The sequence below is a fragment of the Scomber scombrus genome, chromosome 7, assembly GCF_963691925.1.
Source record: "Scomber scombrus chromosome 7, fScoSco1.1, whole genome shotgun sequence".
NCBI lineage: Eukaryota > Metazoa > Chordata > Actinopteri > Scombriformes > Scombridae > Scomber > Scomber scombrus.
Window position 1 is genome coordinate 32,606,707 of NC_084976.1, and position 21,313 is coordinate 32,628,019.

At 47.4% G+C, this 21,313-nt stretch overlaps 1 protein-coding gene across 1 annotated transcript; it reads left to right on the forward strand.

Moving 5' to 3' along the window:
- The first annotated feature begins 525 nt into the window (after nt 1-525).
- Nucleotides 526-21,084, forward strand: iqgap3 (IQ motif containing GTPase activating protein 3). The gene is made up of 38 exons (XM_062423231.1): nt 526-550; nt 1,030-1,117; nt 1,570-1,726; nt 1,993-2,070; nt 2,177-2,253; nt 2,486-2,553; nt 2,647-2,760; nt 2,839-3,014; nt 4,021-4,102; nt 4,222-4,385; nt 5,208-5,295; nt 5,459-5,622; nt 5,717-5,877; nt 6,026-6,135; nt 6,347-6,510; nt 7,099-7,189; nt 7,492-7,659; nt 8,004-8,146; nt 8,341-8,511; nt 9,792-9,875; nt 10,106-10,177; nt 10,390-10,459; nt 10,555-10,763; nt 11,863-12,015; nt 13,063-13,226; nt 14,073-14,297; nt 14,429-14,569; nt 15,927-16,011; nt 16,244-16,476; nt 17,239-17,371; nt 17,594-17,696; nt 17,839-17,968; nt 18,220-18,307; nt 18,732-18,944; nt 19,382-19,545; nt 19,655-19,780; nt 20,171-20,279; nt 20,971-21,084. The coding sequence occupies exons 1-38, from the start codon at nt 526-528 to the stop codon at nt 21,082-21,084; spliced, it is 4,905 nt and encodes a 1,634-aa protein (XP_062279215.1).
- Nucleotides 21,085-21,313: the final 229 nt, after the last annotated feature.

Consider the following 21,313-nt stretch of genomic DNA (forward strand, 5'->3'; position numbering starts at 1 on the left):
TATGATGTGTGTGTATGTGATGTACGCTTACTTATTTTGAAAACGTTCAATAAATATAGTGTTGGGGAAAAACTACAAACTAATTAAAGGCAACATAATTTAACATGTTTTGTTTTTAAATGATTATTTCACACAAAGCGTTTATTATTATTATTAGTGTTGTTATGTTATTATTATTATTATTATTAGTGTTGTTATGTTATTTTTTATTTTTTTTTTAATTATTATTTTTATTATTTTACTGTAACCAGGAAACTACATGGACCAGAATGCAACGCGGCGGAGTATCAGCCAATAGGAGAGGCTTCTGATCCTTTGGACCAATCAGCGAGCGGCGGGAGCTTTCAAACTTCAGACAGGAAACAGCCTTCAGGACGGAGTGTGTCGCTGGGCTTCAGATCGAGACCGGACTCTGGTTTATAAGTTTTTATGGTCTCAATTTAAACTTTGTGAACTTGTAAAGAGACGTTTTATATTAATAAGAGTTTATTCAACGGCGGGAGACGCAGAGAGCAAAGAGACATCATGGCGGATTCAGCTCAGAGTCGCTGTGAGTCAAAACGTTTCTGATCTTTATCTAAATGTTTTTATCTAAATGTTTTTATCTAAATGTTTTTAATCTTAATGTTAATATATTAACACTTTTATATTTGTGTGTGTGTATGAATGTATGTGTGTGTATATATGTGTGTATATGAATGCGTTTGTGTGTATATGAATGTGTGTGTGTATGAATGTGTGTGTGTATGAATGTGTATATGAATGTGTATATGAATGAATGTGTGTGTGTATATAAATGTGTGTTTGTATATGAATGAATGTGTGTGTGTATGTATGAATGTGTGTGTGTGTTTATATGAATGCATGTGTGTGTGTGTATATATGTGTATTAATATGTGTGTGTGTGTGTGTGTGTGTGTGTGTGTATATGTGTATTAATATGTGTGTGTGTGTATATATATGTGTATTAATATGTGTGTGTGTGTGTGTGTGTGTGTGTGTGTGTGTGTGTGTGTGTGTGTGTTACAGATGAGCGTCTGACAGCAGAGCAGATGGATGAACAGAGGATTCAGAGTGTTGCTTATCAGTATTTGTGCAGACTGGAGGAAGCAAAGAGGTTTCTATCAGATCCAAACTGTTTATTATCTAAATGTGTTCATGTTGTTTACATTCTGTTCATTCACATTTATACACTGAGCTGATAATAACCACCAGAAACACATTTATACACTGAGCTGATAATAACCACCAGAAACACATTTATTAAAGCCTGACCCACAGTTTACAAACAATAGAAATAAAATGCAGCTTTTTGAATGTTTGTGCAGCTGATACACAGTTTTATTTACTTATCAATAATAATCAATAATCATCATTGAATAGTGACGGTGAATGTTTTAATCAAACATCTAGATCAACACATTTAGCAGGAATGTAAAATATTAATAATAATGATGTTTTAATTATTGTTAAATGAGCCTCAGTGTGTTTCAGGAGCGATGTTGCCGTGTTGTTGCTACGGTAACAGAGTATTAACTGCACCTGGTGATGACATCATCTCCTCCTCAGGTGGATGGAGGCGTGTCTGAAGGAGGAACTTCCTGCTCCCACCGAGCTGGAGGAAGCGCTGAGGAACGGAGTCCTGCTCGCTAAGCTGGGTCATCGCTTCGCTCCCAACGCCGTCGCTCTGAAGAAGATCTACGACCCCGACCAGCAGCGCTACCAGGTCCCAGTGTAACCAGTTTAACCAGTTTAACCCATTCAGACCAGTTTAACCCAGTTTAACCCAGTTTAACCCATTCAGACCAGTTTAACCTGTTCAGACTAGATTAACAGGGTGAACCAGTAGAACCAGTGACATTATTGATCACTGATGATATTGGTAATCAGAACAGAAGGTTAACCTGTCAATAATCACTAATCACCTGTATTGATCAGTATTAACCTGTATTGATCAGTATTAACTAGTATTGATCTGTATTGTTTGATCAGGCGGTGGGTCTTCAGTTCCGTCACACTGACAACATCAACCACTGGAGGAACGCTATGAGCACGCTCGGACTGCCAGCGGTCAGTGATGATTGATTCTTGATCGATCAGAGGTCTTGATCAGCTGATCGATCAGAGTATTGATCAGGTGTGTTGACAGACTGATCACATGATGATGTTGTTGCAGATCTTTCATCCTGAAACCACCGACGTCTACGACAAGAAGAACATGCCGAGAGCCGTCTACTGTATCCACGCTCTGAGGTTCGTCTGTCTGTCTGTCTGTCTGTCTGACTGTCTGTCTGTCTGTCTGTCTTTCTGTCTGTCTCTCTGTCTGTCTGTCTGTCTGTCTGTCTGACTGACTGTCTGTCTGCCTGCCTGTCTGTCTGTCTGTCTGCCTGTCTGTCTCTCTCTCTAACTGTCTGCCTGTCTGTCTGCCTGTCTGCCTGACTGTCTCTCTCTCTAACTGTGTCTCTACCTGTCTGTCTCTCTGCAGTATGTACCTGTACCGGCTCGGTGTGGCTCCACCGATCTATGACCTGTATGGAAAGGTGAAGTTCACAGGTAAATGACTGACAGGTTGGTTGCTAGGTAACGGCCTGTGATGCTGCAGTGAGTGTGTGTGTATTTAATGTGTGTGTGTGTGTGTGTGTTCAGAGGAGGAGATCAACAACATGAAGCTGGAGCTCGATAAATACGGGATCCAGATGCCCGCCTTCAACAAGATTGGAGGAATCTTGGCCAATGAGCTGTCAGTGGACGAGGCCGCAGGTACAGAGAGGAGATCTGATTGGCTGTGATGTCACACAGCAGCATACAGTACTTACCCCCCCCCTCTCCTCCCGTCAGTCCACGCAGCAGTGATCGCCATCAACGAGGCGGTGGCCAGAGGTGATGTGAGCGACACAGTGGCGGCTCTGAGGAACCCGAACGCCATGCTGAGCGACCTGCAGGAGGCGCTGATGAGCGTCTATCAGGAGATGCTGCGGCAGGCGAAGAGAGGGAAAGCAGAGCGGGCGGCCAGGGTGAGTCTGAGCGATGATTGGTCGGTCTGTCAAATCCTGAGTGGGAAGATAAAATCAGATAATCCTGAAATTTACATTATTACAGCTGCAAAACATAAAAAGTACACAGGCACTAAATCTATAGTCGTGGGTCAGTGATGGTTAGTCTCCATGTGGTTTAGTTTAAATTTAAAGGGTTAAAATGATAAAATAAACGTATGAATAACTTCACACATTCTTTGTTTGTGGACCCAGCATCAAATTTCTGCTTTTAATCCATTTAGAGAGAATATATTAGAGGATTATGGCAAAAATGTCTAAGTGGTGTAACCATAAAAACTTTGTACCAAATAATTCAACTTGCTTAAAAACAGTAAATAGTCAATAAAACACCAAATCAACTAGTTTGGCATGATCTTACATTATAACTTTATATTAAATAAAGGTAATGGAATACAATTGTTCTACATATTACATTTACTCTGGTTACCATGGAGACCAGGAAACATTTACATGTTTTAAATGAAGTCATTATTAGTATAAGTCCACTTAAATACACTGTAGGTGATAAAACCTGTAATATTTATCATTCTTTTGTGGTTACACCATTTGACATTTTCAGGAGCATTCAGTCTTACTTTTGGTAAAAAATGGTGCAAATGTCATTTCAAATGATATAAAACCAACAAAAATACTAAATGTACATTTTAACAAACCTGATACTGCTTTAAAACTAGTTTAACAGATTTATGAATTCATCATCTTACCAACATTTATTATTACTGAGCCTGGTCAAAAATATTAACAGTATGTACAATTATTATTAGTAATATTGGTGTTAGAAAGATGATGAGACTGATATTACGCAGATTTTATAGAGAAAATAATATGTGTGTGTGTGTGTGTGTGTGTGTGTGTGTGTGTGTGTGTGTGTGTGTGTGTGTGTGTGTGTGTGTGTGTGTGTGTGTGTGTGTGTGTGTGTGTGTGTGTGTGTGTGTGTGTGTGTGTGTGTGTGTGTGTGTGTCAGACTGGAGGTTCGGAGGAGAAGGATATCTATGAGGAGTATCTGACTCAGAAAGAGATCCAGAACAACATCAACATTGTCAACGGTGAGAATAAGAAGAGTTTTTTATTTAGTTATTTTCAGCAGATTTTAATAATGTTGATGATTTATTTTAGAGACGTAATGACAGCTGGTATTGATCAGGTATTGATCTGTGTGTATCAGTGCGATCGGCGGTGGAGCAGGTGGACGAAGCTCTGGAGTCTGCAGATGAACTCGTTCTGCTGGCCGCTCTGCAGCTGCCGTGTTTGGCCCTCAGAGGCCTCCGTACCGACAACGGCCCCTGGTACCTGGAGCAGCTGTCAGCTGACCGGCAGCAGAAGGCCCTGGTAGGACACACACACACACACACACACACACACACACACACACACACACACACACACACACACACACACACACACACACACACAGACACACACACACACATTAATATACAGTGGGAGAAATAAGTATAGACTGCCTCTCCATCTTTTTCAGTAAACATATTTCCAGTGAGGATTTTTACATGAACTGTCACCAGACTTAAGTTTTAACTGAATAAAGTTTCATTTAAAGAAATCAAAGAAGGAAAGGAGGAAGGATGGAAGAAGGAAGGAAAGTAGTGAGGAAGGGAGGAAGAAGGAATGAAAGGAGTGAGGACGGGAGGAATAAGGATGGAAGGAAAGGAGGGAGGAAGGAAGGTAGGAGGGAGGTAGGAAAGAAGGAAGGAGGGAGGGAAGGAGGAAGAAGGAAGGATGGAAGGGAGGAAGAAGGATGGAAGGAAACGAGGGAGGAAGGAAGGTAGGAGGGAGGTAGGAAAGAAGGAAGAAGGGAGGGAAGAAAGGAGGAACAGTCAAAACAGACGGGGTCAATTTGACGACACAAAGGTTAAATGAGAGTTTTGTGTCTTAATGGAGAGTTTGGACGAGCAGAAATGTGATCAGGTTCTAGTGGAAGAGGTTAACTAATATATTGAGTTATAACAACAACTAATATTACCAGAAAAACCAACATATGGGAGAGTATTAGTGAGGAAGCCAATGCTGTTAGTAAAACCACACATGACTGATCTCTGTTGCTGCAGAGCTTACTGGAGGTTTATGAACACGTCTGTAACCAGTTACCAAGCTGTGTGATGTGATCATGTGACCTCTGACCTCTGACCCTAGGAGCAGGGCTGTGTGGATCCTCTGGAGCCGGACGAGCTGCAGGAAAGCGTCACCTTCTCCAACCAGGAAGCACAGAATGCCCAAAACAGTAAGTCACTTCCTGTTTCACCCTCTGACCTCCGACCTCTGACACACTCTGTGCTCACCTGTGTGTGTGTGTGTGTGTGTGTGTGTGTGTGTGTGTGTGTGTGTGTGTGTGTGTGTGTGTGTGTGTGTGTGTGTGTGTGTGTGTGTGTGTGTGTGTGTTACAGTGCAGGCAGCAGTGCAGTGTGTGAACGCCTCTCTGCGTGGCAGCGACCCCAGACACACAGTCAGCTGTCTGATGACCTCTGACCTCCAGCTGCCTGAAGTTTTCCCGTCTGCTGCGACTCTTTATCACCGAGAACTACAACAGCTGCAGAGACAAACACCAGAGGTACACACACACACACACACACCCACACACACCTGCTGCAGTGTAATGATATTAATATAAAGGTGTTACCTGTGCTTCCTGGTGTGTCCTGCAGGGGGAGCTGCAGCAGGAGGAGCTGTTCATCGCCGTGGAGATGCTCTCCGCCGTCGCTCTCATCAACCAGGCGATGAAGGCCGGAGACCTGCAGCTGTTCAGCTCCTCATTGGTCAGTCCGGCTGCAGGACTCTCTGATGCCGACCCGAGCCTGCTGGACAGGTACGCCTCACTACACCTGTCTGTCTGTCTGTCTGTCTGTCTGTCTGTCTGCCTGTCTGTCTGTCTGTCTGTCTTGTGGTGGTGGTGATGATAAAAACGATGATGATAATGATGATGATGATGATGATGAAGATGATGGTGTGTTCAGGTACTTTGAGTCTCTGGTGAAGCAGCAGGTTGGCAGAGATCTGCTGACCTGGAATCAGCTGCAGGAGGGAATCAACTCTGTGAACAACTCAGCACAGGACGAACACCAACGTATGTAACACACACACACATGTATCACACACTTATCACACACATACACACACACGTATCACACACACTCACATACAAACACACATATATCACACACTCTATTTACAATAAAGTTATACTTTACGGTTATACCTTCAACCAATCAGAGCAGCTGTTAGTTTAATATCCCTGCTGTCAGGATTAAAGTGATCATGTGACCTTTGACCTCCAGAGATCGTGGCGGTCAGTGTGATTAACGAGGCTTTAATGAGAGGAGACGCTCAGAAGCTGCTGTCTGCTCTGCTGCTGCCATCCAGCGGAGTGGAGGAGGTTCTACCTGCCAACACCTGCAGATACCTCACACTGATGACCAGAGCCAGGCTGCACAAAGCTCAGGTAACTCAACAGGTGATCAGTCAGGTGACTCAACAGGTGACCAGTCAAGTGATCAGTCAGGTGACTCAACAGGTAACCAGTCAGGTGACTCAACAGGTGACCAGTCAGGTGATCAGTCAGGTGACCAATCAGGTATCTCAACAGGTAACCAGTCAGGTGACTCAACAGGTGACCAGTCAGGTGATCAGTCAGGTGACCAATCAGGTATCTCAACAGGTGACCAGTCAGGTGACTCAACAGGTGATCAGTCAGGTATCTCAACAGGTGACCAGTCAGGTGACTCAACAGGTGATCAGTCAGGTAACTCAACAGGTGACCAGTCAGGTGACTCAACAGGTGACCAGTCAGGTATCTCAACAGGTGACCAGTCAGGTAACTCAACGGGTGACCAGTCAGGTGACTCAATACGTGACCAGTCAGGTGACTCAACAGGTGACCAGTCAGGTAACCAGTCAAGTGACCAGACACTCAGGATTGAAACCAGTAACTGAGGCTGGAAGAATCTGACCTGTGATCTTTAATCAGAATAAATTTGAACTGTTCTGTGTTTTTAAACTGAGGTAATTTGTCTGTTCACCGTCCAATCAGGTGAGCCGAGACTCAGGAGCTGAGCTGTGGTTGGCTGACATCCAGGAGGCGGTGAGGAGAGCCAATCAGCAGAGTCAGAAATCTATGAAGTGTGAGTTAGTGATCGATTACTTTAACCTGATTTATTGATCACACACATACACATATCAATGGATTATCTCTCTGTATGCTGATAGATGATCTGTGTATTGATGTATTGATTATGTGTTCCTGCAGTGTGTCTGTATGCTGATAGATGATCTGTGTATTGATGTATTGATTATATGTTCCTGCAGTGTGTCTGTATGCTGATAGATGATCTGTGTATTGATGTATTGATTATGTGTTCCTGCAGTGTGTCTGTATGCTGATAGATGATCTGTGTATTGATGTATTGATTATGTGTTCCTGCAGTGTGTCTCTCGGTGGCAGCAGTGAATCAGGCGGTGAAGGAGAACAAGGCGAAGCAGACTCTGCGTGTTCTGTCTCTACCAGAGGTGGCGCTGCAGGGCATCATCTCACACTGTGCTGCAGAGTATCAGCAGGAGCTCAACGCTCTGATCAGAGATAAGACCCGCAGAGGTGAGACCGATCAATCACTGTCAGAGCGCCGATCAATCACTGTCAGAGCATCGATCAATCACTGTCAGAGCATCGATCAATCACTATCAGAGCATCGATCAATCTCTGTCAGAGTACCGATCGATCACTGTCAGAGCATCGATCAATCACTGTCAGAGTACCGATCAGTCACTGTCAGAGCATCGATCAGTCACTGTCAGAGCATCGATCAATTTCTGTCAGAGTACCGATCAATCTCTGTCAGAGTACCGATCAATCACTGTCAGAGCACCGATCAATCACTGTCAGAGCACCGATCAATCACTGTCAGAGCACCGATCACTAATCAATAAATCTGGTTCCAGGAGACAACAGGAGTCCGTGGGTTCGAGTCCGGCTGGACGACGGCACGTTTTATTTCTTCCATCTGAACAAACTGGAGGGCAGCTGGGAGAAACCTCCCAACTTCATCCAGAACAGTCTGTTCCTGGACCAGCAGGAGATCCAGGTGAGTCACACCTGAGTCACACCTGAGGGTCAGATACACCTGAGAGTCAGATATACCTGAGTCACACCTGAGTCTCACCTGGTGTGTCTACATGTAGAAAGTTACACAGAAGAAACACCTGAGATATTTGACTGTGATTGGTCGACAGCTGTGACATCATGTGTATGACATCATGTGACTCTCCCCCCCTGCAGGAAGTGGTCAGCAGTGTTTCGGGCAGGTACGGTCGCAGCGTGATGTGGAAGAGCAGCGAGGCCTTCGTCACTCGCCTGCAGGCCGTCAGCCGAGGATTCCTCATCAGGCAGAAGCTGGAGGCTCGACGCCGTTACCTGCACAGACACACACCTGCTGCTGTCATCATACAGGTGAGACACAGACACACACCTGCTGGGTCACATCATCAGTGATGTAACCTGGGGTCAAAGGGTGTATCAGCATCAGACCACCTCGCCCAGGTGACCCAGCGTGGTTGATCAGGTGCCGGCAGCATCGACCACAGATCAGCCGTCTTGATCCAAACCACCTGTTGGCTTTCTCTGCTGTGATTGCCCTGCAGAGTGATCGCCCTGCAGAGTGATCGCCCTGCAGCAGAGTGATCGCCCTGCAGAGTGATCGCCCTGCAGAGTGATCACCCTGCAGAGTGATCGCTCTGCAGCACAGTGATCGCCCTGCAGCAGAGTGATCGCCCTGCAGCACAGTGATCGCTCTGCAGCACAGTGATCGCCCTCCAGCTCAATGATCGCCCTGCAGACTGATCGCCCTGCAGCTCAGTGATCGCCCTGCAGCCCAGTGATCGCCCTGCAGCACAGTGATCGCCCTGCAGAGTGATCGCCCTGCAGCTCAGTGATCGCCCTGCAGCTCAGTGATCGCCCTGCAGCTCAGTGATCGCCCTGCAGCTCAGTGATCGCCCTGCAGCACAGTGATCGCCCTGCAGACTGATCGCCCTGCAGCACAGTGATCGCTCTGCAGCACAGTGATCGCCCTGCAGCACAGTGATCGCCCTGCAGACTGATCGCCCTGCAGCTCAGTGATCGCCCTGCAGCACAGTGATCGCCCTGCAGAGTGATCGCCCTGCAGAGTGATCACCCTGCAGCACAGTGATCGCCCTGCAGCACAGTGATCGCCCTGCAGCACAGTGATCGCCCTGCAGCAGAGTGATCGCTCTGCAGCACAGTGATCGCCCTGCAGCACAGTGATCGCCCTGCAGCAGAGTGATCGCTCTGCAGCAGAGTGATCGCTCTGCAGCACAGTGATCGCCCTGCACAGTGATCGCCCTGCAGCAGAGTGATCGCCCTGCAGCACAGTGATCGCCCTGCAGAGTGATCGCCCTGCAGCACAGTGATCGCCCTGCACCACAGTGATCGCCCTGCACCACAGTGATCGCCCTGCAGCACAGTGATCGCCCTGCACAGTGATCGTCCTGCAGCTCAGTGATCGCTCTGCAGAGTGATCGCCCTGCAGCACAGTGATCGCCCTGCAGCACAGTGATCGCCCTGCAGCACAGTGATCGCCCTGCAGAGTGATCGCCCTGCAGCAGAGTGATCGCCCTGCAGAATGATCGCTCTGCAGCACAGTGATCGCCCTATAAACACTGAGACTTTAACCTGAGAATAAACAGTAATGATGTCTGTGTGTTTGTGTGCAGGCTCAGTGGAGGAGGTTTGTCCAGCAGAGGGCGTACAGAAGTCGGCTGCAGTTCCTCTACATGAACTGGAGAGCTGTGGTTAAAGTAACTCATCCTCACTCACTGCAGCTCGTCACATAATAACAGGATTTATTCATGATTTCATTTAGTTCATCAAATGTTTAACACCATGTTCCATAACACACATCTGAACATCTGAATCACTTTCATATATTTCATTGAACTTCTGATTAACAAACAGTTTTGGTTGTTGATGTTTAATATCTGAACACACGTCTCATCAGAAGGTTAAACATTCATTATTTTGTCTTCAGATTCAGTCGGTTGTGAAGATGTGGTTGGCGAGGAGAAAATATCGAGCTCGGCTGAGTTTCTTCAGACGTAACGTGAGTCTGGCTGCTGTATTTATGTTTAGTTTTTGGGTTTATTTGAAAGTAGGAAACCGGACGAGAGAGAGAGAGGGTTTTAGTTTCATATTCTGTATCAAACGTGTTCTAATCAGAGACTGAACTCTGTAACCAGCATTTATTCTGTGACAGGAAGTCCTCTAAATAACTCTTTAATGTAATCAGAGTGTAGTAACTGTGTGTGTCCACAGGTGGGCGCTGTCATAAAGATCCAGGCCTTCTTCAGAGCCAACAGAGCCCGAGAACAGTACAGGATGCTGGGTAAGTTCACAGATCACCATGGAGACGCTCACAGGTGTTTAAAGATGAGGTACTGTGAGTCTTTAATAACACCCCCCTCCCCTCACCTGTCTCAGTGCACTCGGACACGCCCCCCCTCTCCGTCATCAGGAAGTTCCTTCACCTGCTGGACCTGGGCGACGGTGACATCAGAGGGGAAGTGGATCTGGTGCGTCAGAGGGAGGAAGTGGTGAGGAGCATCCGCTTCAACCGACAGCTGGAGGCCGACCTGAACATGATGGACCTGAAGATCGGCCTGCTGGTCCGAAACAAAGCCACGCTGCAGGTGAGACACTCTGACACCTGTCCTACCTGCTGCAGGTGAGACACTCTGACACCTGTCCTACCTGCTGCAGGTGAGACACTCTGACACCTGTCCTACCTGCTGCAAGTGAGACACTGACACCTGTCCTACCTGCTGCAGGTGACACACTCTGACACCTGTCCTACCTGCTGCAGGTGACACACTCTGACACCTGTCCTACCTGCTGCAGGTGAGACACTCTGACACCTGTCCTACCTGCTGCAAGTGAGACACTGACACCTGTCCTACCTGCTGCAGGTGACACACTCTGACACCTGTCCTACCTGCTGCAGGTGACACACTCTGACACCTGTCCTACCTGCTGCAGGTGAGACACTCTGACACCTGTCCTACCTGCTGCAGGTGAGACACTCTGACACCTGTCCTACCTGCTGCAGGTGACACACTCTGACACCTGTCCTACCTGCTGCAGGTGAGACACTGACACCTGTCCTACCTGCTGCAAGTGAGACATGCAGAGACTCCTCACACCGCTGCACACATGAAGAACACTGATTACATACATGTATATAGATATCTGGGTCAGTGATGTTTTATTGTGTCCATGTGGTTTAGTTTAAATTTAAAGGGGTTAAAATGATAAAATAAACGTATGAATAACTTCACACATTCTTTTTTTGTGGACCCAGCATCAAATTTCTGCTTTTAATCCATTTAGAGAGAATATATTAGAGGATTATGGCAAAAATGTCTAAGTGGTGTAACCATAAAAACTTTGTACCAATAATTCAACTTGCTTAAAAACAGTAAATTGTCAATAAAACACCATATCAACTAGTTTGGCATGATCTTACATTATAACTTTATATTAAATAAAGGTAATGGAATACTATTGTTATCAATATTACATTTACTCTGGGTTACCATGGAGATGAAGGTCATGAAATGAAGTCATTATTAGTATAAGTCCACTTAAATACACTGTAGGGGATAAAATATGTAATATTTATCATTCTTTTGTGGTTACACCATTTGACATTTTCAGGAGCATTCAGTCTTACTTTTGGCAAAAAAAACCCTTGTTAGAGTTCGTTGTGTTAACGAGTGTGTGTCTTTACAGGAAGTGGTGTCTCACTGTAAGAAACTAACGAAGAAGAACAAGGAGCAGCTGTCAGACATGATGGACGTGGAGAGAAGTAAAGGCCTGAAAGCTCTGAGCAGAGAGAGGAGAGAGAGACTGGAGGCCTACCAGCACCTGTTCTACCTGCTGCAGGTAGTGAAGTCTGATTTAGTGACTCAACATGAAACTGCTGCTTCTGGAGTTAAAGTGTTTAGAGAGTAGAATCATAGTGATGAACAGTATTTATATTGTTCTCGTACCTGGTAAGGATCCAGAACATCCTCGTTCAATTCATCCAACACATTTACTCTTAACATCAGAAATCTGAGTCAAAGGTCTCGTTGGACTTGGTGAACGGTGCAGTGGATTTATTATCTTAGAGCAGGAGGGTCAAACTCCTCTTCATTAAAGGGCCACAGACAGGGCCGCACCATTAAAAAGATGGACAGGAAGAATGAAGTGGAAGACATGAAGCAAGGAAGAAAGGAAGGAAATAAAGCTGGGAGGGAGGAAAGGGAGGGAGGAAGAGAACAGAAGAAAGAGGGAAGAAATGAAAAGAAGACATGAATGAAAGTAGGATTGGACCCCTTGGCGGGCAGTTTCTGGCCCACGGGCCTCATGTTGGACCTCCCTGGTTTAAAGTATCATTATAGGTGTAGCAGGAGCTCTGACGCTCTGCTGCAGTCTTCCTCCTCTCAGTCTGTAACGCTGCTGTAAACTATCCAGTATAAATATCCATATTAACCCTTTGCGTCTCTGCTCAGACTCAGCCTCTCTACCTGGCTCAGCTGATCTGTGAACAGCTGATATTAACCCTTTGTGTCTCTGCTCAGACTCAGCCTCTCTACCTGGCTCAGCTGATCTATGAACAGCTGATATTAACCCTTTGTGTCTGTGCTCAGACTCAGCCTCTCTACCTGGCTCAGCTGATCTATGAACAGCTGATATTAACCCTTTGTGTGTCTGTGTGCTCAGACTCAGCCTCTCTACCTGGGTCAGCTGATCTGTGAACAGCTGATATTAACCCTTACTGTGTGTCTGTGTGCTCAGACTCAGCCTCTCTACCTGGCTCAGCTGATCTATGAACAGCTGATATTAACCCTTACTGTGTGTCTGTGTGCTCAGACTCAGCCTCTCTACCTGGCTCAGCTGATCTATGAACAGCTGATATTAACCCTTACTGTGTGTCTGTGTGCTCAGACTCAGCCTCTCTACTTGGCTCAGCTGATCTTCCTGATGCCTCAGAGTCGCTCCACCTCCTTCATGGAGATGTTGGTGTTCAGCCTGTTTAACTACGGCTCCGACCGCAGAGACGCCTTCCTGCTGCTGCAGCTGTTCACTGAAGCGCTGAAGTATGAGATCAGGTAATGCACTTTATTTCTATTTATTTATTTAACCAGTTAATAAATGATACAAGATTATAAATTCATTTAAGATGCAGAAGAATCGACTTAAATTACTGTAAATCAGGGGTTTCAAACATGAGGCCCGTGGGCCAGAACCGGCCAGCCGATCCACTTTCCTTCATGTCTTCTTTTTCTTCCTTCTTTTCCTTCCTTCCTTCCTTCCTCCGTTCTTTTCCTTCCATCCTCCCTTCCTCCGTTCCTTTCCTTCCATCCTTCCTTACTTCCTTCTTTTCCTTCCTTCCTCCGTTCTTTTCCTTCCTTCCTTCCTTCCTCCGTTCTTTTCCTTCCATCCTCCCTTCCTCCGTTCCTTTCCTTCCATCCTTCCTTACTTCCTTCTTTTCCTTCCTTCCTCCGTTCTTTTACTTCCAACCCTCTATCCTACCTTCCTTCCTTCTTTTCTTTCCTTCCTTATTTCGTTCTTTTCCTTCCATCCTACCGTCCTTCCTTCTTTTCCTTCCTTCCTTCCATCCTCCCTTCCTTCCGTCCTTCCTTCTTTTCCTTCCTTCCATCCTCCCGTCCTTCCTTCTTTTCCTTCCTTCCATCCTCCCTTCCGTCCTTCCTTCTTTTCCTTCCTTCCATCCTTCCTTCCTCCCTTCCTTCCGTCCTTCCTTCCTTCTTTTTAATGATCTGGTCGACATGAGATATAATTGGGCTGTTTGAGCCTCCTGATTTAAAGGATCTTCATCAATGTGGCCGCTCTAAACTGTGTGTGTGTGTGTGTGTGTGTGTGTGTGTGTGTGTGTGTGTGTGTGTGTGTGTGTGTGTGTGTCTCTGTGTGTGTGTGTCTCTGTGTGTGTGTGTCAGGCTGAAGGTGGAGCAGCCTCAGGACGTAGTTACAGGGAATCCCACCGTCATCAAGATGCTGGTGAACTTCTACCGTCACGGCCGCGGCCAGAACGTCCTGCGGGAGGTTCTGGGTCCGACGCTGCAGGAAGTTCTGCTGGACCGAAGCCTCAGCATCAGAACCGACCCGCTGGACGTCTACAAGACCTGGATCAACCAGACCGAGACCCAGACTGGACACAAGAGGTCTGACTCACCTCTTACCTGTCTCCCCTGTCTTACCTCTCTCACCTGTCTTACTTCTCTCACCTGTCTTACCTCTCTCACCTGTCTCACCTCTCTCACCTCTCACCTGTCTAACCTGTCTGTCCCTGCAGCTCTCTGCCCTATGAGGTGTCTCCTCAGGACGCTCTGTCTCACCCTGAAGTCCAACGACGTGTTGACATCGCCATCATCAACCTGAAGAACCTGACGGACCGAGTGCTGAAAGCCATCACCTCCAACCTCCACAAACTCCCGTAGGTCTCCACCTGTCAACCTCCACAAACTCCCGTAGGTCTCCACCTGTCCACCTCCACAAACTCTCGTAGGTCTCCACCTGTCCACCTTTAAAAACTCCCGTAGGTCTCCACCTGTCCACCTCTACAAACTCCCGTAGGTCTCCACCTGTCCATCTCCACAAACTCCCGTAGGTCTCCACCTGTCCACCTCTAAAAACTCCCGTAGGTCTCCACCTGTCCACCTCTACAAACTCCCGTAGGTCTCCACCTGTCCACCTCTACAAACTCCCGTAGGTCTCCACCTGTCCACCTCTAAAAACTCCCGTAGGTCTCCACCTGTCCATCTCCACAAACTCCCGTAGGTCTCCACCTGTCCAACTCCGCAAACTCCCGTAGGTCTCCACCTGTCCACCTCCGCAAACTCCCGTAGGTCTCCACCTGTCCACCTCTAAAAACTCCCGTAGGTCTCCACCTGTCCACCTCTAAAAACTCCCGTAGGTCTCCACCTGTCCACCTCTAAAAACTCCCGTAGGTCTCCACCTGTCCATCTCCACAAACTCCCGTAGGTCTCCACCTGTCCACCTCCGCAAACTCCCGTAGGTCTCCACCTGTCCACCTCCGCAAACTCCCGTAGGTCTCCACCTGTCCACCTCCGCAAACTCCCGTAGGTCTCCACCTGTCCATCTCCACAAACTCCCGTAGGTCTCCACCTGTCCACCTTTAAAAACTCCCGTAGGTCTCCACCTGTCCACCTGTCCACCTCTACAAACTCCCGTAGGTCTCCACCTGTCCACCTCCACAAACTCCCGTAGGTCTCCACCTGTCCACCTCCGCAAACTCCCGTAGGTCTCCACCTGTCCACCTCCGCAAACTCCCGTAGGTCTCCACCTGTCCACCTCCACAAACTCCCGTAGGTCTCCACCTGTCCATCTCCACAAACTCCCGTAGGTCTCCACCTGTCCACCTTTAAAAACTCCCGTAGGTCTCCACCTGTCCACCTCTACAAACTCCCGTAGGTCTCCACCTGTCCACCTCCACAAACTCCCGTAGGTCTCCACCTGTCCACCTCCACAGACTCCCGTAGGTCTCCACCTGTCCACCTCCACAAACTCCCGTAGGTCTCCACCTGTCCACCTCCACAAACTCCCGTAGGTCTCCACCTGTCCACCTCCACAAACTCCCGTAGGTCTCCACCTGTCCACCTTTAAAAACTCCCGTAGGTCTCCACCTGTCCACCTCTACAAACTCCCGTAGGTCTCCACCTGTCCACCTCCACAAACTCCCGTAGGTCTCCACCTGTCCACCTCCACAGACTCCCGTAGGTCTCCACCTGTCCTCCTCCACCTGGTTTTGATCGGTGTGTCTCTGGTTGCAGGTATGGTTTGCGATACACAGCGAAGGTTCTCAGAGACGCTCTGAGGACGAAGTTTCCTGAAGCCAGCGAGGACGAGATCTACAAGGTGAGTCCAGTACTTACACTGAGGTGGTACTGGTTTTCTCCCAGTAACTTCCAGTATTAGTAAGATCAGATTTTCCTTTATTAGTCCCACAATGGGGAGATTTGCATCATCACAGCAGCAAGTGGACAGTAGAACAGAAGAGCATCAATAAGAAAGAATAAAGAACAATAATAGTAAAAGTAATCGTGACATTATTTTTGTCCGTATTAACCCTTTCTCTCCCGTCTGGCAGATTGTGGGGAACCTCGTCTACTATCGCTACATGAACCCGGCCGTCGTGGCTCCGGACGGTTTCGACGTGGTGGACCGGTCCGCTGGCTCGGCCCTGCAGCCGGAGCAGCGCCACATCCTGGGCTCCATCGCCCGCATGCTGCAGCACGCCGCCGCCAACAAACACTTCCACGGGGACGGGTACCACGTCAGAACCCTCAACCAGTACATCAGCCAGACGCACGCCAAGTTCAGGTCTGAGAAACGGCAATGTCACATTTAACTCCACACTGATTAAAACTGAACTGAACTTAGAACTTTACTTTATTGCCATTCATATATATTAACAGGCAATTTGAACTGTTGAAACAAAACAAAATCACCTGGAGTTTGGGCTTTGCTCCACATATATAAAAGGTACAAATAAGACAAAACAATGGTTTTCTGGTCTCCTGCAGGCGGGGAGTTCTGGTCCTCTGAAATGATGCCAACGTGGAAGTAACTTAAAACTGCATTCTATCAAAAGGCCACCAGGGGGCGACCGTTTTGGTGTCAAAAGGACTTCCGTCTCTATACAAGTCAATGGAGAATTCACCAACTTCTCACTTGATTTCTAACCTCAGTAAACGTTTTCAAAATTTGTTTATGGTCTCAATCGCTAGTTTAAAGCCTTCTTCAATGCAGTATGATGTTCATTTGGGACATTTTGGCCTCCCTGATTTTATATGTGACGATAAAGCAGGGTATGCATTAGGGCGTGGCTACGTGGTGATTGACAGGTTGATTGGTTCACAGGTTCAGGAGGGCGCCTCATGCTCCTCCTGATGCCCATATAAGTAGAATCCATGTTTTTATTTTTCCCAGCATGCACCTGAAATTTTCAAGATGGCGCTGCTCAGATCCGATACTATTGGCCTCCGAGCAGCAGTCCACAAACCAATGGGTGACGTCACGGATGTTACGTCCATTTTATATACAGTCTATGGTCTCCTGACTTGTTTCTCTGCTGTCTGACAGGAAGTTCCTGTTGGGGGTTTGTGACGTGCCTGAGCCGGAGGACCGGTTCAGTATGGACGAATACTCGGAGCTGCTCATTGTTAATAAACCCGTCGTCTACATCTCAGTCAGCGAGCTGCTCAACACACACAAGGTCTGAACCAGCAGCTGAGTCTGATATCAGTCAATAAACACCATGATGGAGCTGTGTACTCACTGTGTGTGTGTGTGTGTCTCTGTGTATGTGTGTGTGTCTCTGTGTGTGTGTGTGTGTGTGTGTGTGTCTCTGTTTGTGTGTGTGTGTGTGTGTGTGTGTGTGTGTCTGTGTGTGTGTGTCTCTGTTTGTGTGTGTGTGTGTGTGTCTCTGTGTGTGTAGCTGTTGTTGGAGCATCAGGACGTGTTGTGTCCGGACCCTTCAGACCCGCTGAGACAGCTGCTGAAAGACCTCGGCTCAGTGCCGACCCTGCAGGAGCTCATCGGTACTACAACTAATACATTAATACTACTGTTAGTACTACACACAGTACTACACACGCATCGCAGCTGATCAACTGTGTGTGTGTGTGTGTGTCTCTCTCTCTCTGTGTGTGTGTGTGTGTGTGTGTGTGTGTGTGTGTCCAGGAGAGGCCTCAGCAGCTGATCCAGGATCAGAGTCCAGCAGTAAGATGGAGGTTTCTCTGACTCTCACCAACAAGTTTGACATCTTTAACGACTCGGAGGACAAACCGGACGCCAGAGGACTGCTGCTCAGGTAGCTTAGCATGTTAGCCTCACCTGCTCAGGTAGCTTAGCATGTTAGCCTCACCTGCTCAGGTAGCTTAGCATGTTAGCCTCACCTGCTCAGGTAGCCTGTGAGGACAACATGCTCTACTCTTCTCTCAGAGAGTTTCCTGTATTAAGGAGGACAGAGTGCAGCAGGACTCGTCGTTAAACTCGTATTAAATTAAACTTTATTTATATTAAAGTTTCACTTTGTTCAGCTTGTTTATGTTTATGTTTCAGCACCAAACAGCTGATCATCGATGTCATCAGGACTCAGCCAGGAGAAAATCTGAGTGACGTGCTGAGAGCATCGACCTCACAAGACCAGGTACACACACAGAGACAGAAACACACACACACACACATACACACACATACACACACACACACACACACAGAGACACAGAGACACACTCTCACACACACACACATATACACACACACACACATACACGCAGAGACACACACACACACATACAGAGACAAACACACACACAGACACACACACACACACACAGAGATACACACACACACAGAGACACACACACACAGAGAGACACACACACACACACATATACACATACACACACACACAGAGACACACACATACACACACACACAGAGACACACACACAGACACACACATACACACACACACAGACACACACACTTGTACTTCACATTTATATAAATAAATAAAGACAGAATGAGTCACATGACGTCACTCGTCTTCTTCCCCCGTGTTCAAACAGGAAGTGTGTCATGATTGGCTGATGCAGCGGCGAGCTCGGCAGGACGCTCGCACGCCCGAAAAGATGAAGAGGAACCAGTCGCTGGTCGCCGACGGCAACCTGAGTCTGGAGGAGAAGAAGAGGAAGATCCTGAGGAGTCTTCGTCGTCTGGAGAGTCTGGGAGTCCTGCGACCGCCTGAGAGCCACAACCAGATCCTCCAGATGATCGTCAAGGTAATCAATAATAAATAATCAATCAACCAGATCCTCCAGATGATCGTCAAGGTAATCAATAATAAATAATCAATCAACCAGATCCTCCAGATGATAGTCAAGGTAATCAATTATCAATAATCAATCAACCAGATCCTCCAGATGATAGTCAAGGTAATCAATTATCAATAATCAATCAACCAGATCCTCCAGATGATCGTTAAGGTAATCAATAATCAATCAATCAGCCTCTGATTATTGACTGTTATAGTGATTGGTTATTGATAACTGATTGGTTATTGATTGGTTGTTGATAACTGATTGGATATTGTTAACTGATTATTGACTGCTATAGTGATTGGTTATTGATAACTGATTGGTTATTGATTGGTTGTTGATGGACTGTTATAACTGATTACTGTACTCATTGATTACCCCCCCCCCCCCCCCCCCCGCAGGACATTCGGCAGCAGCGTCTGCGGCGGCAGCGTCGGGGGGCGGAGCTTCTGAAGCTGAGGCAGACTCAGGAGAGCCTGCAGGTGAAGAGCAGCTTCCACAGCGAACAGGTGGACTACTACAGGCATTACATCACTTCCTGTCTGGACAACCTGACCGCCAACAGGTACGCTCAGTGAGGTCATCGTTATGTGATCAGCTGATAACACTAACCTGTCTGTGATTGGTCCATTAACACCGGCAGCTCCTTCACTCTGATTGGTTATCTGTTGCAGCAAAGCGACCAATAAGAAAGCAGCAGACAGTAAAGGGAAGAAGAAGCTTCCTGCTCTGAGTTACAGCGCCACCCGGCTGCAGGAGAAGGGAGTGCTGCTGGAGATACAGGACCTGCCCAGCTCCCAGTGAGACACACACACACACACACACACGCCCAGCTCCCAGTGAGACACACACACACACACACACCTGCCCAGCTCCCAGTGAGACACACACACACACACACACACGCCCAGCTCCCAGTGAGACACACACACACACACACACACACACGCCCAGCTCACAGTGAGACACACACACACACACACACACCTGCCCAGCTCCCAGTGAGACACACACACACACACACCTGCCCAGCTCCCAGTGAGACACACACACACACACACACACCTGCCCAGCTCCCAGTGAGACACACACACACACACACACCTGCCCAGCTCCCAGTGAGACACACACACACACACCTCACAGTGACACACACACACACAGAACTGAACCTGTTTTCATGGTTCCAGGTTTAAGAACGTCGTGTTCGACATCGTTCCTGCAGCAGAGAAAGGAACGTTCAACGTCAAAGCTCGATTCCTCGGAGTGGAGATGGAAGAGTTCCTGCTCAAATACCAGGTACGAACCAGGCTAAACACTGGGCCCAACCAGGCTAAATACTGGGCCCAACCAGGCTAAATACTGGGCCCAACCAGGCTAAATACCAGGTATGAACCAGGCTAAATACTGGGCCCAACCAGGCTAAACACTGAGCCCAACCAGGCTAAATACCAGGTACGAACCAGGCTAAATACTGGGCCCAACCAGGCTAAATACCAGGTACGAACCAGGCTAAATACTGGGCCCAACCAGGCTAAACACTGAGCCCAACCAGGCTAAATACCAGGTACGAACCAGGCTAAATACTGGGCCCAACCAGGCTAAATACCAGGTACGAACCAGGCTAAATACTGGGCTAGACCAGGCTAAATACCAGGTACGACCCAGGCTAAATACTGAGCCCAACCAGGCTAAATACTGAGCCCAACCAGGCTTAATACCAGGTACGAACCAGGCTAAACACTGAGCCCAACCAGGCTAAATACCAGGTACGAACCGGGCTAAATACCAGGTACGAACCGGGCTAAATACTGAGCCCAACCAGGCTAAATACCAGGTACGAACCAGGCTAAATACTGGGCCCAACCAGGCTAAATACTGGGCCCAACCAGGCTAAATACCAGGTACGAACCAGGCTAAATACTGGGCCCAACCAGGCTAAACCAGGCTAAAAACTTAGTTAATTGTGTGTGTGTGTGTGTGTGTGTAGGACCTGCTGCAGCTGCAGTACGAGGGCGTGGCCGTGATGAAGATGTTCGACAAGGCGAAGGTCAACGTCAACCTGCTCATCTTCCTCCTCAACAAGAAGTTTTTCAAGAAATGAACCGAGTGACCATCACACTTCACACTCCTATCTCTGTTTTATATCTCACTGTAATACTCAGAGTGAAGCATCTTGTTTACACTCCTATCTCTGCTCTCATAATCAGTCACTAGTATGAATGTTATCAGATTTACGCTTTACAATTAACAAGATGCCACAATAATCACGAGACGGCAAATACTTTACACAGTGAAACATCTAATAATGTATCTCACTACAGTATGCAGAG

Bases quoted from the DNA above. Each gene is read 5' to 3' on its own strand.
- iqgap3 (XM_062423231.1), top strand. From the start codon at position 526: ATGGCGGATTCAGCTCAGAGTCGCT. The intron at 2,554-2,646 runs GTAAATGACTGA...GTGTGTGTTCAG, and splicing joins TGGAAAGGTGAAGTTCACAG to AGGAGGAGATCAACAACATG. The intron at 8,512-9,791 runs GTGAGACACAGA...GTTTGTGTGCAG, and splicing joins CTGCTGCTGTCATCATACAG to GCTCAGTGGAGGAGGTTTGT.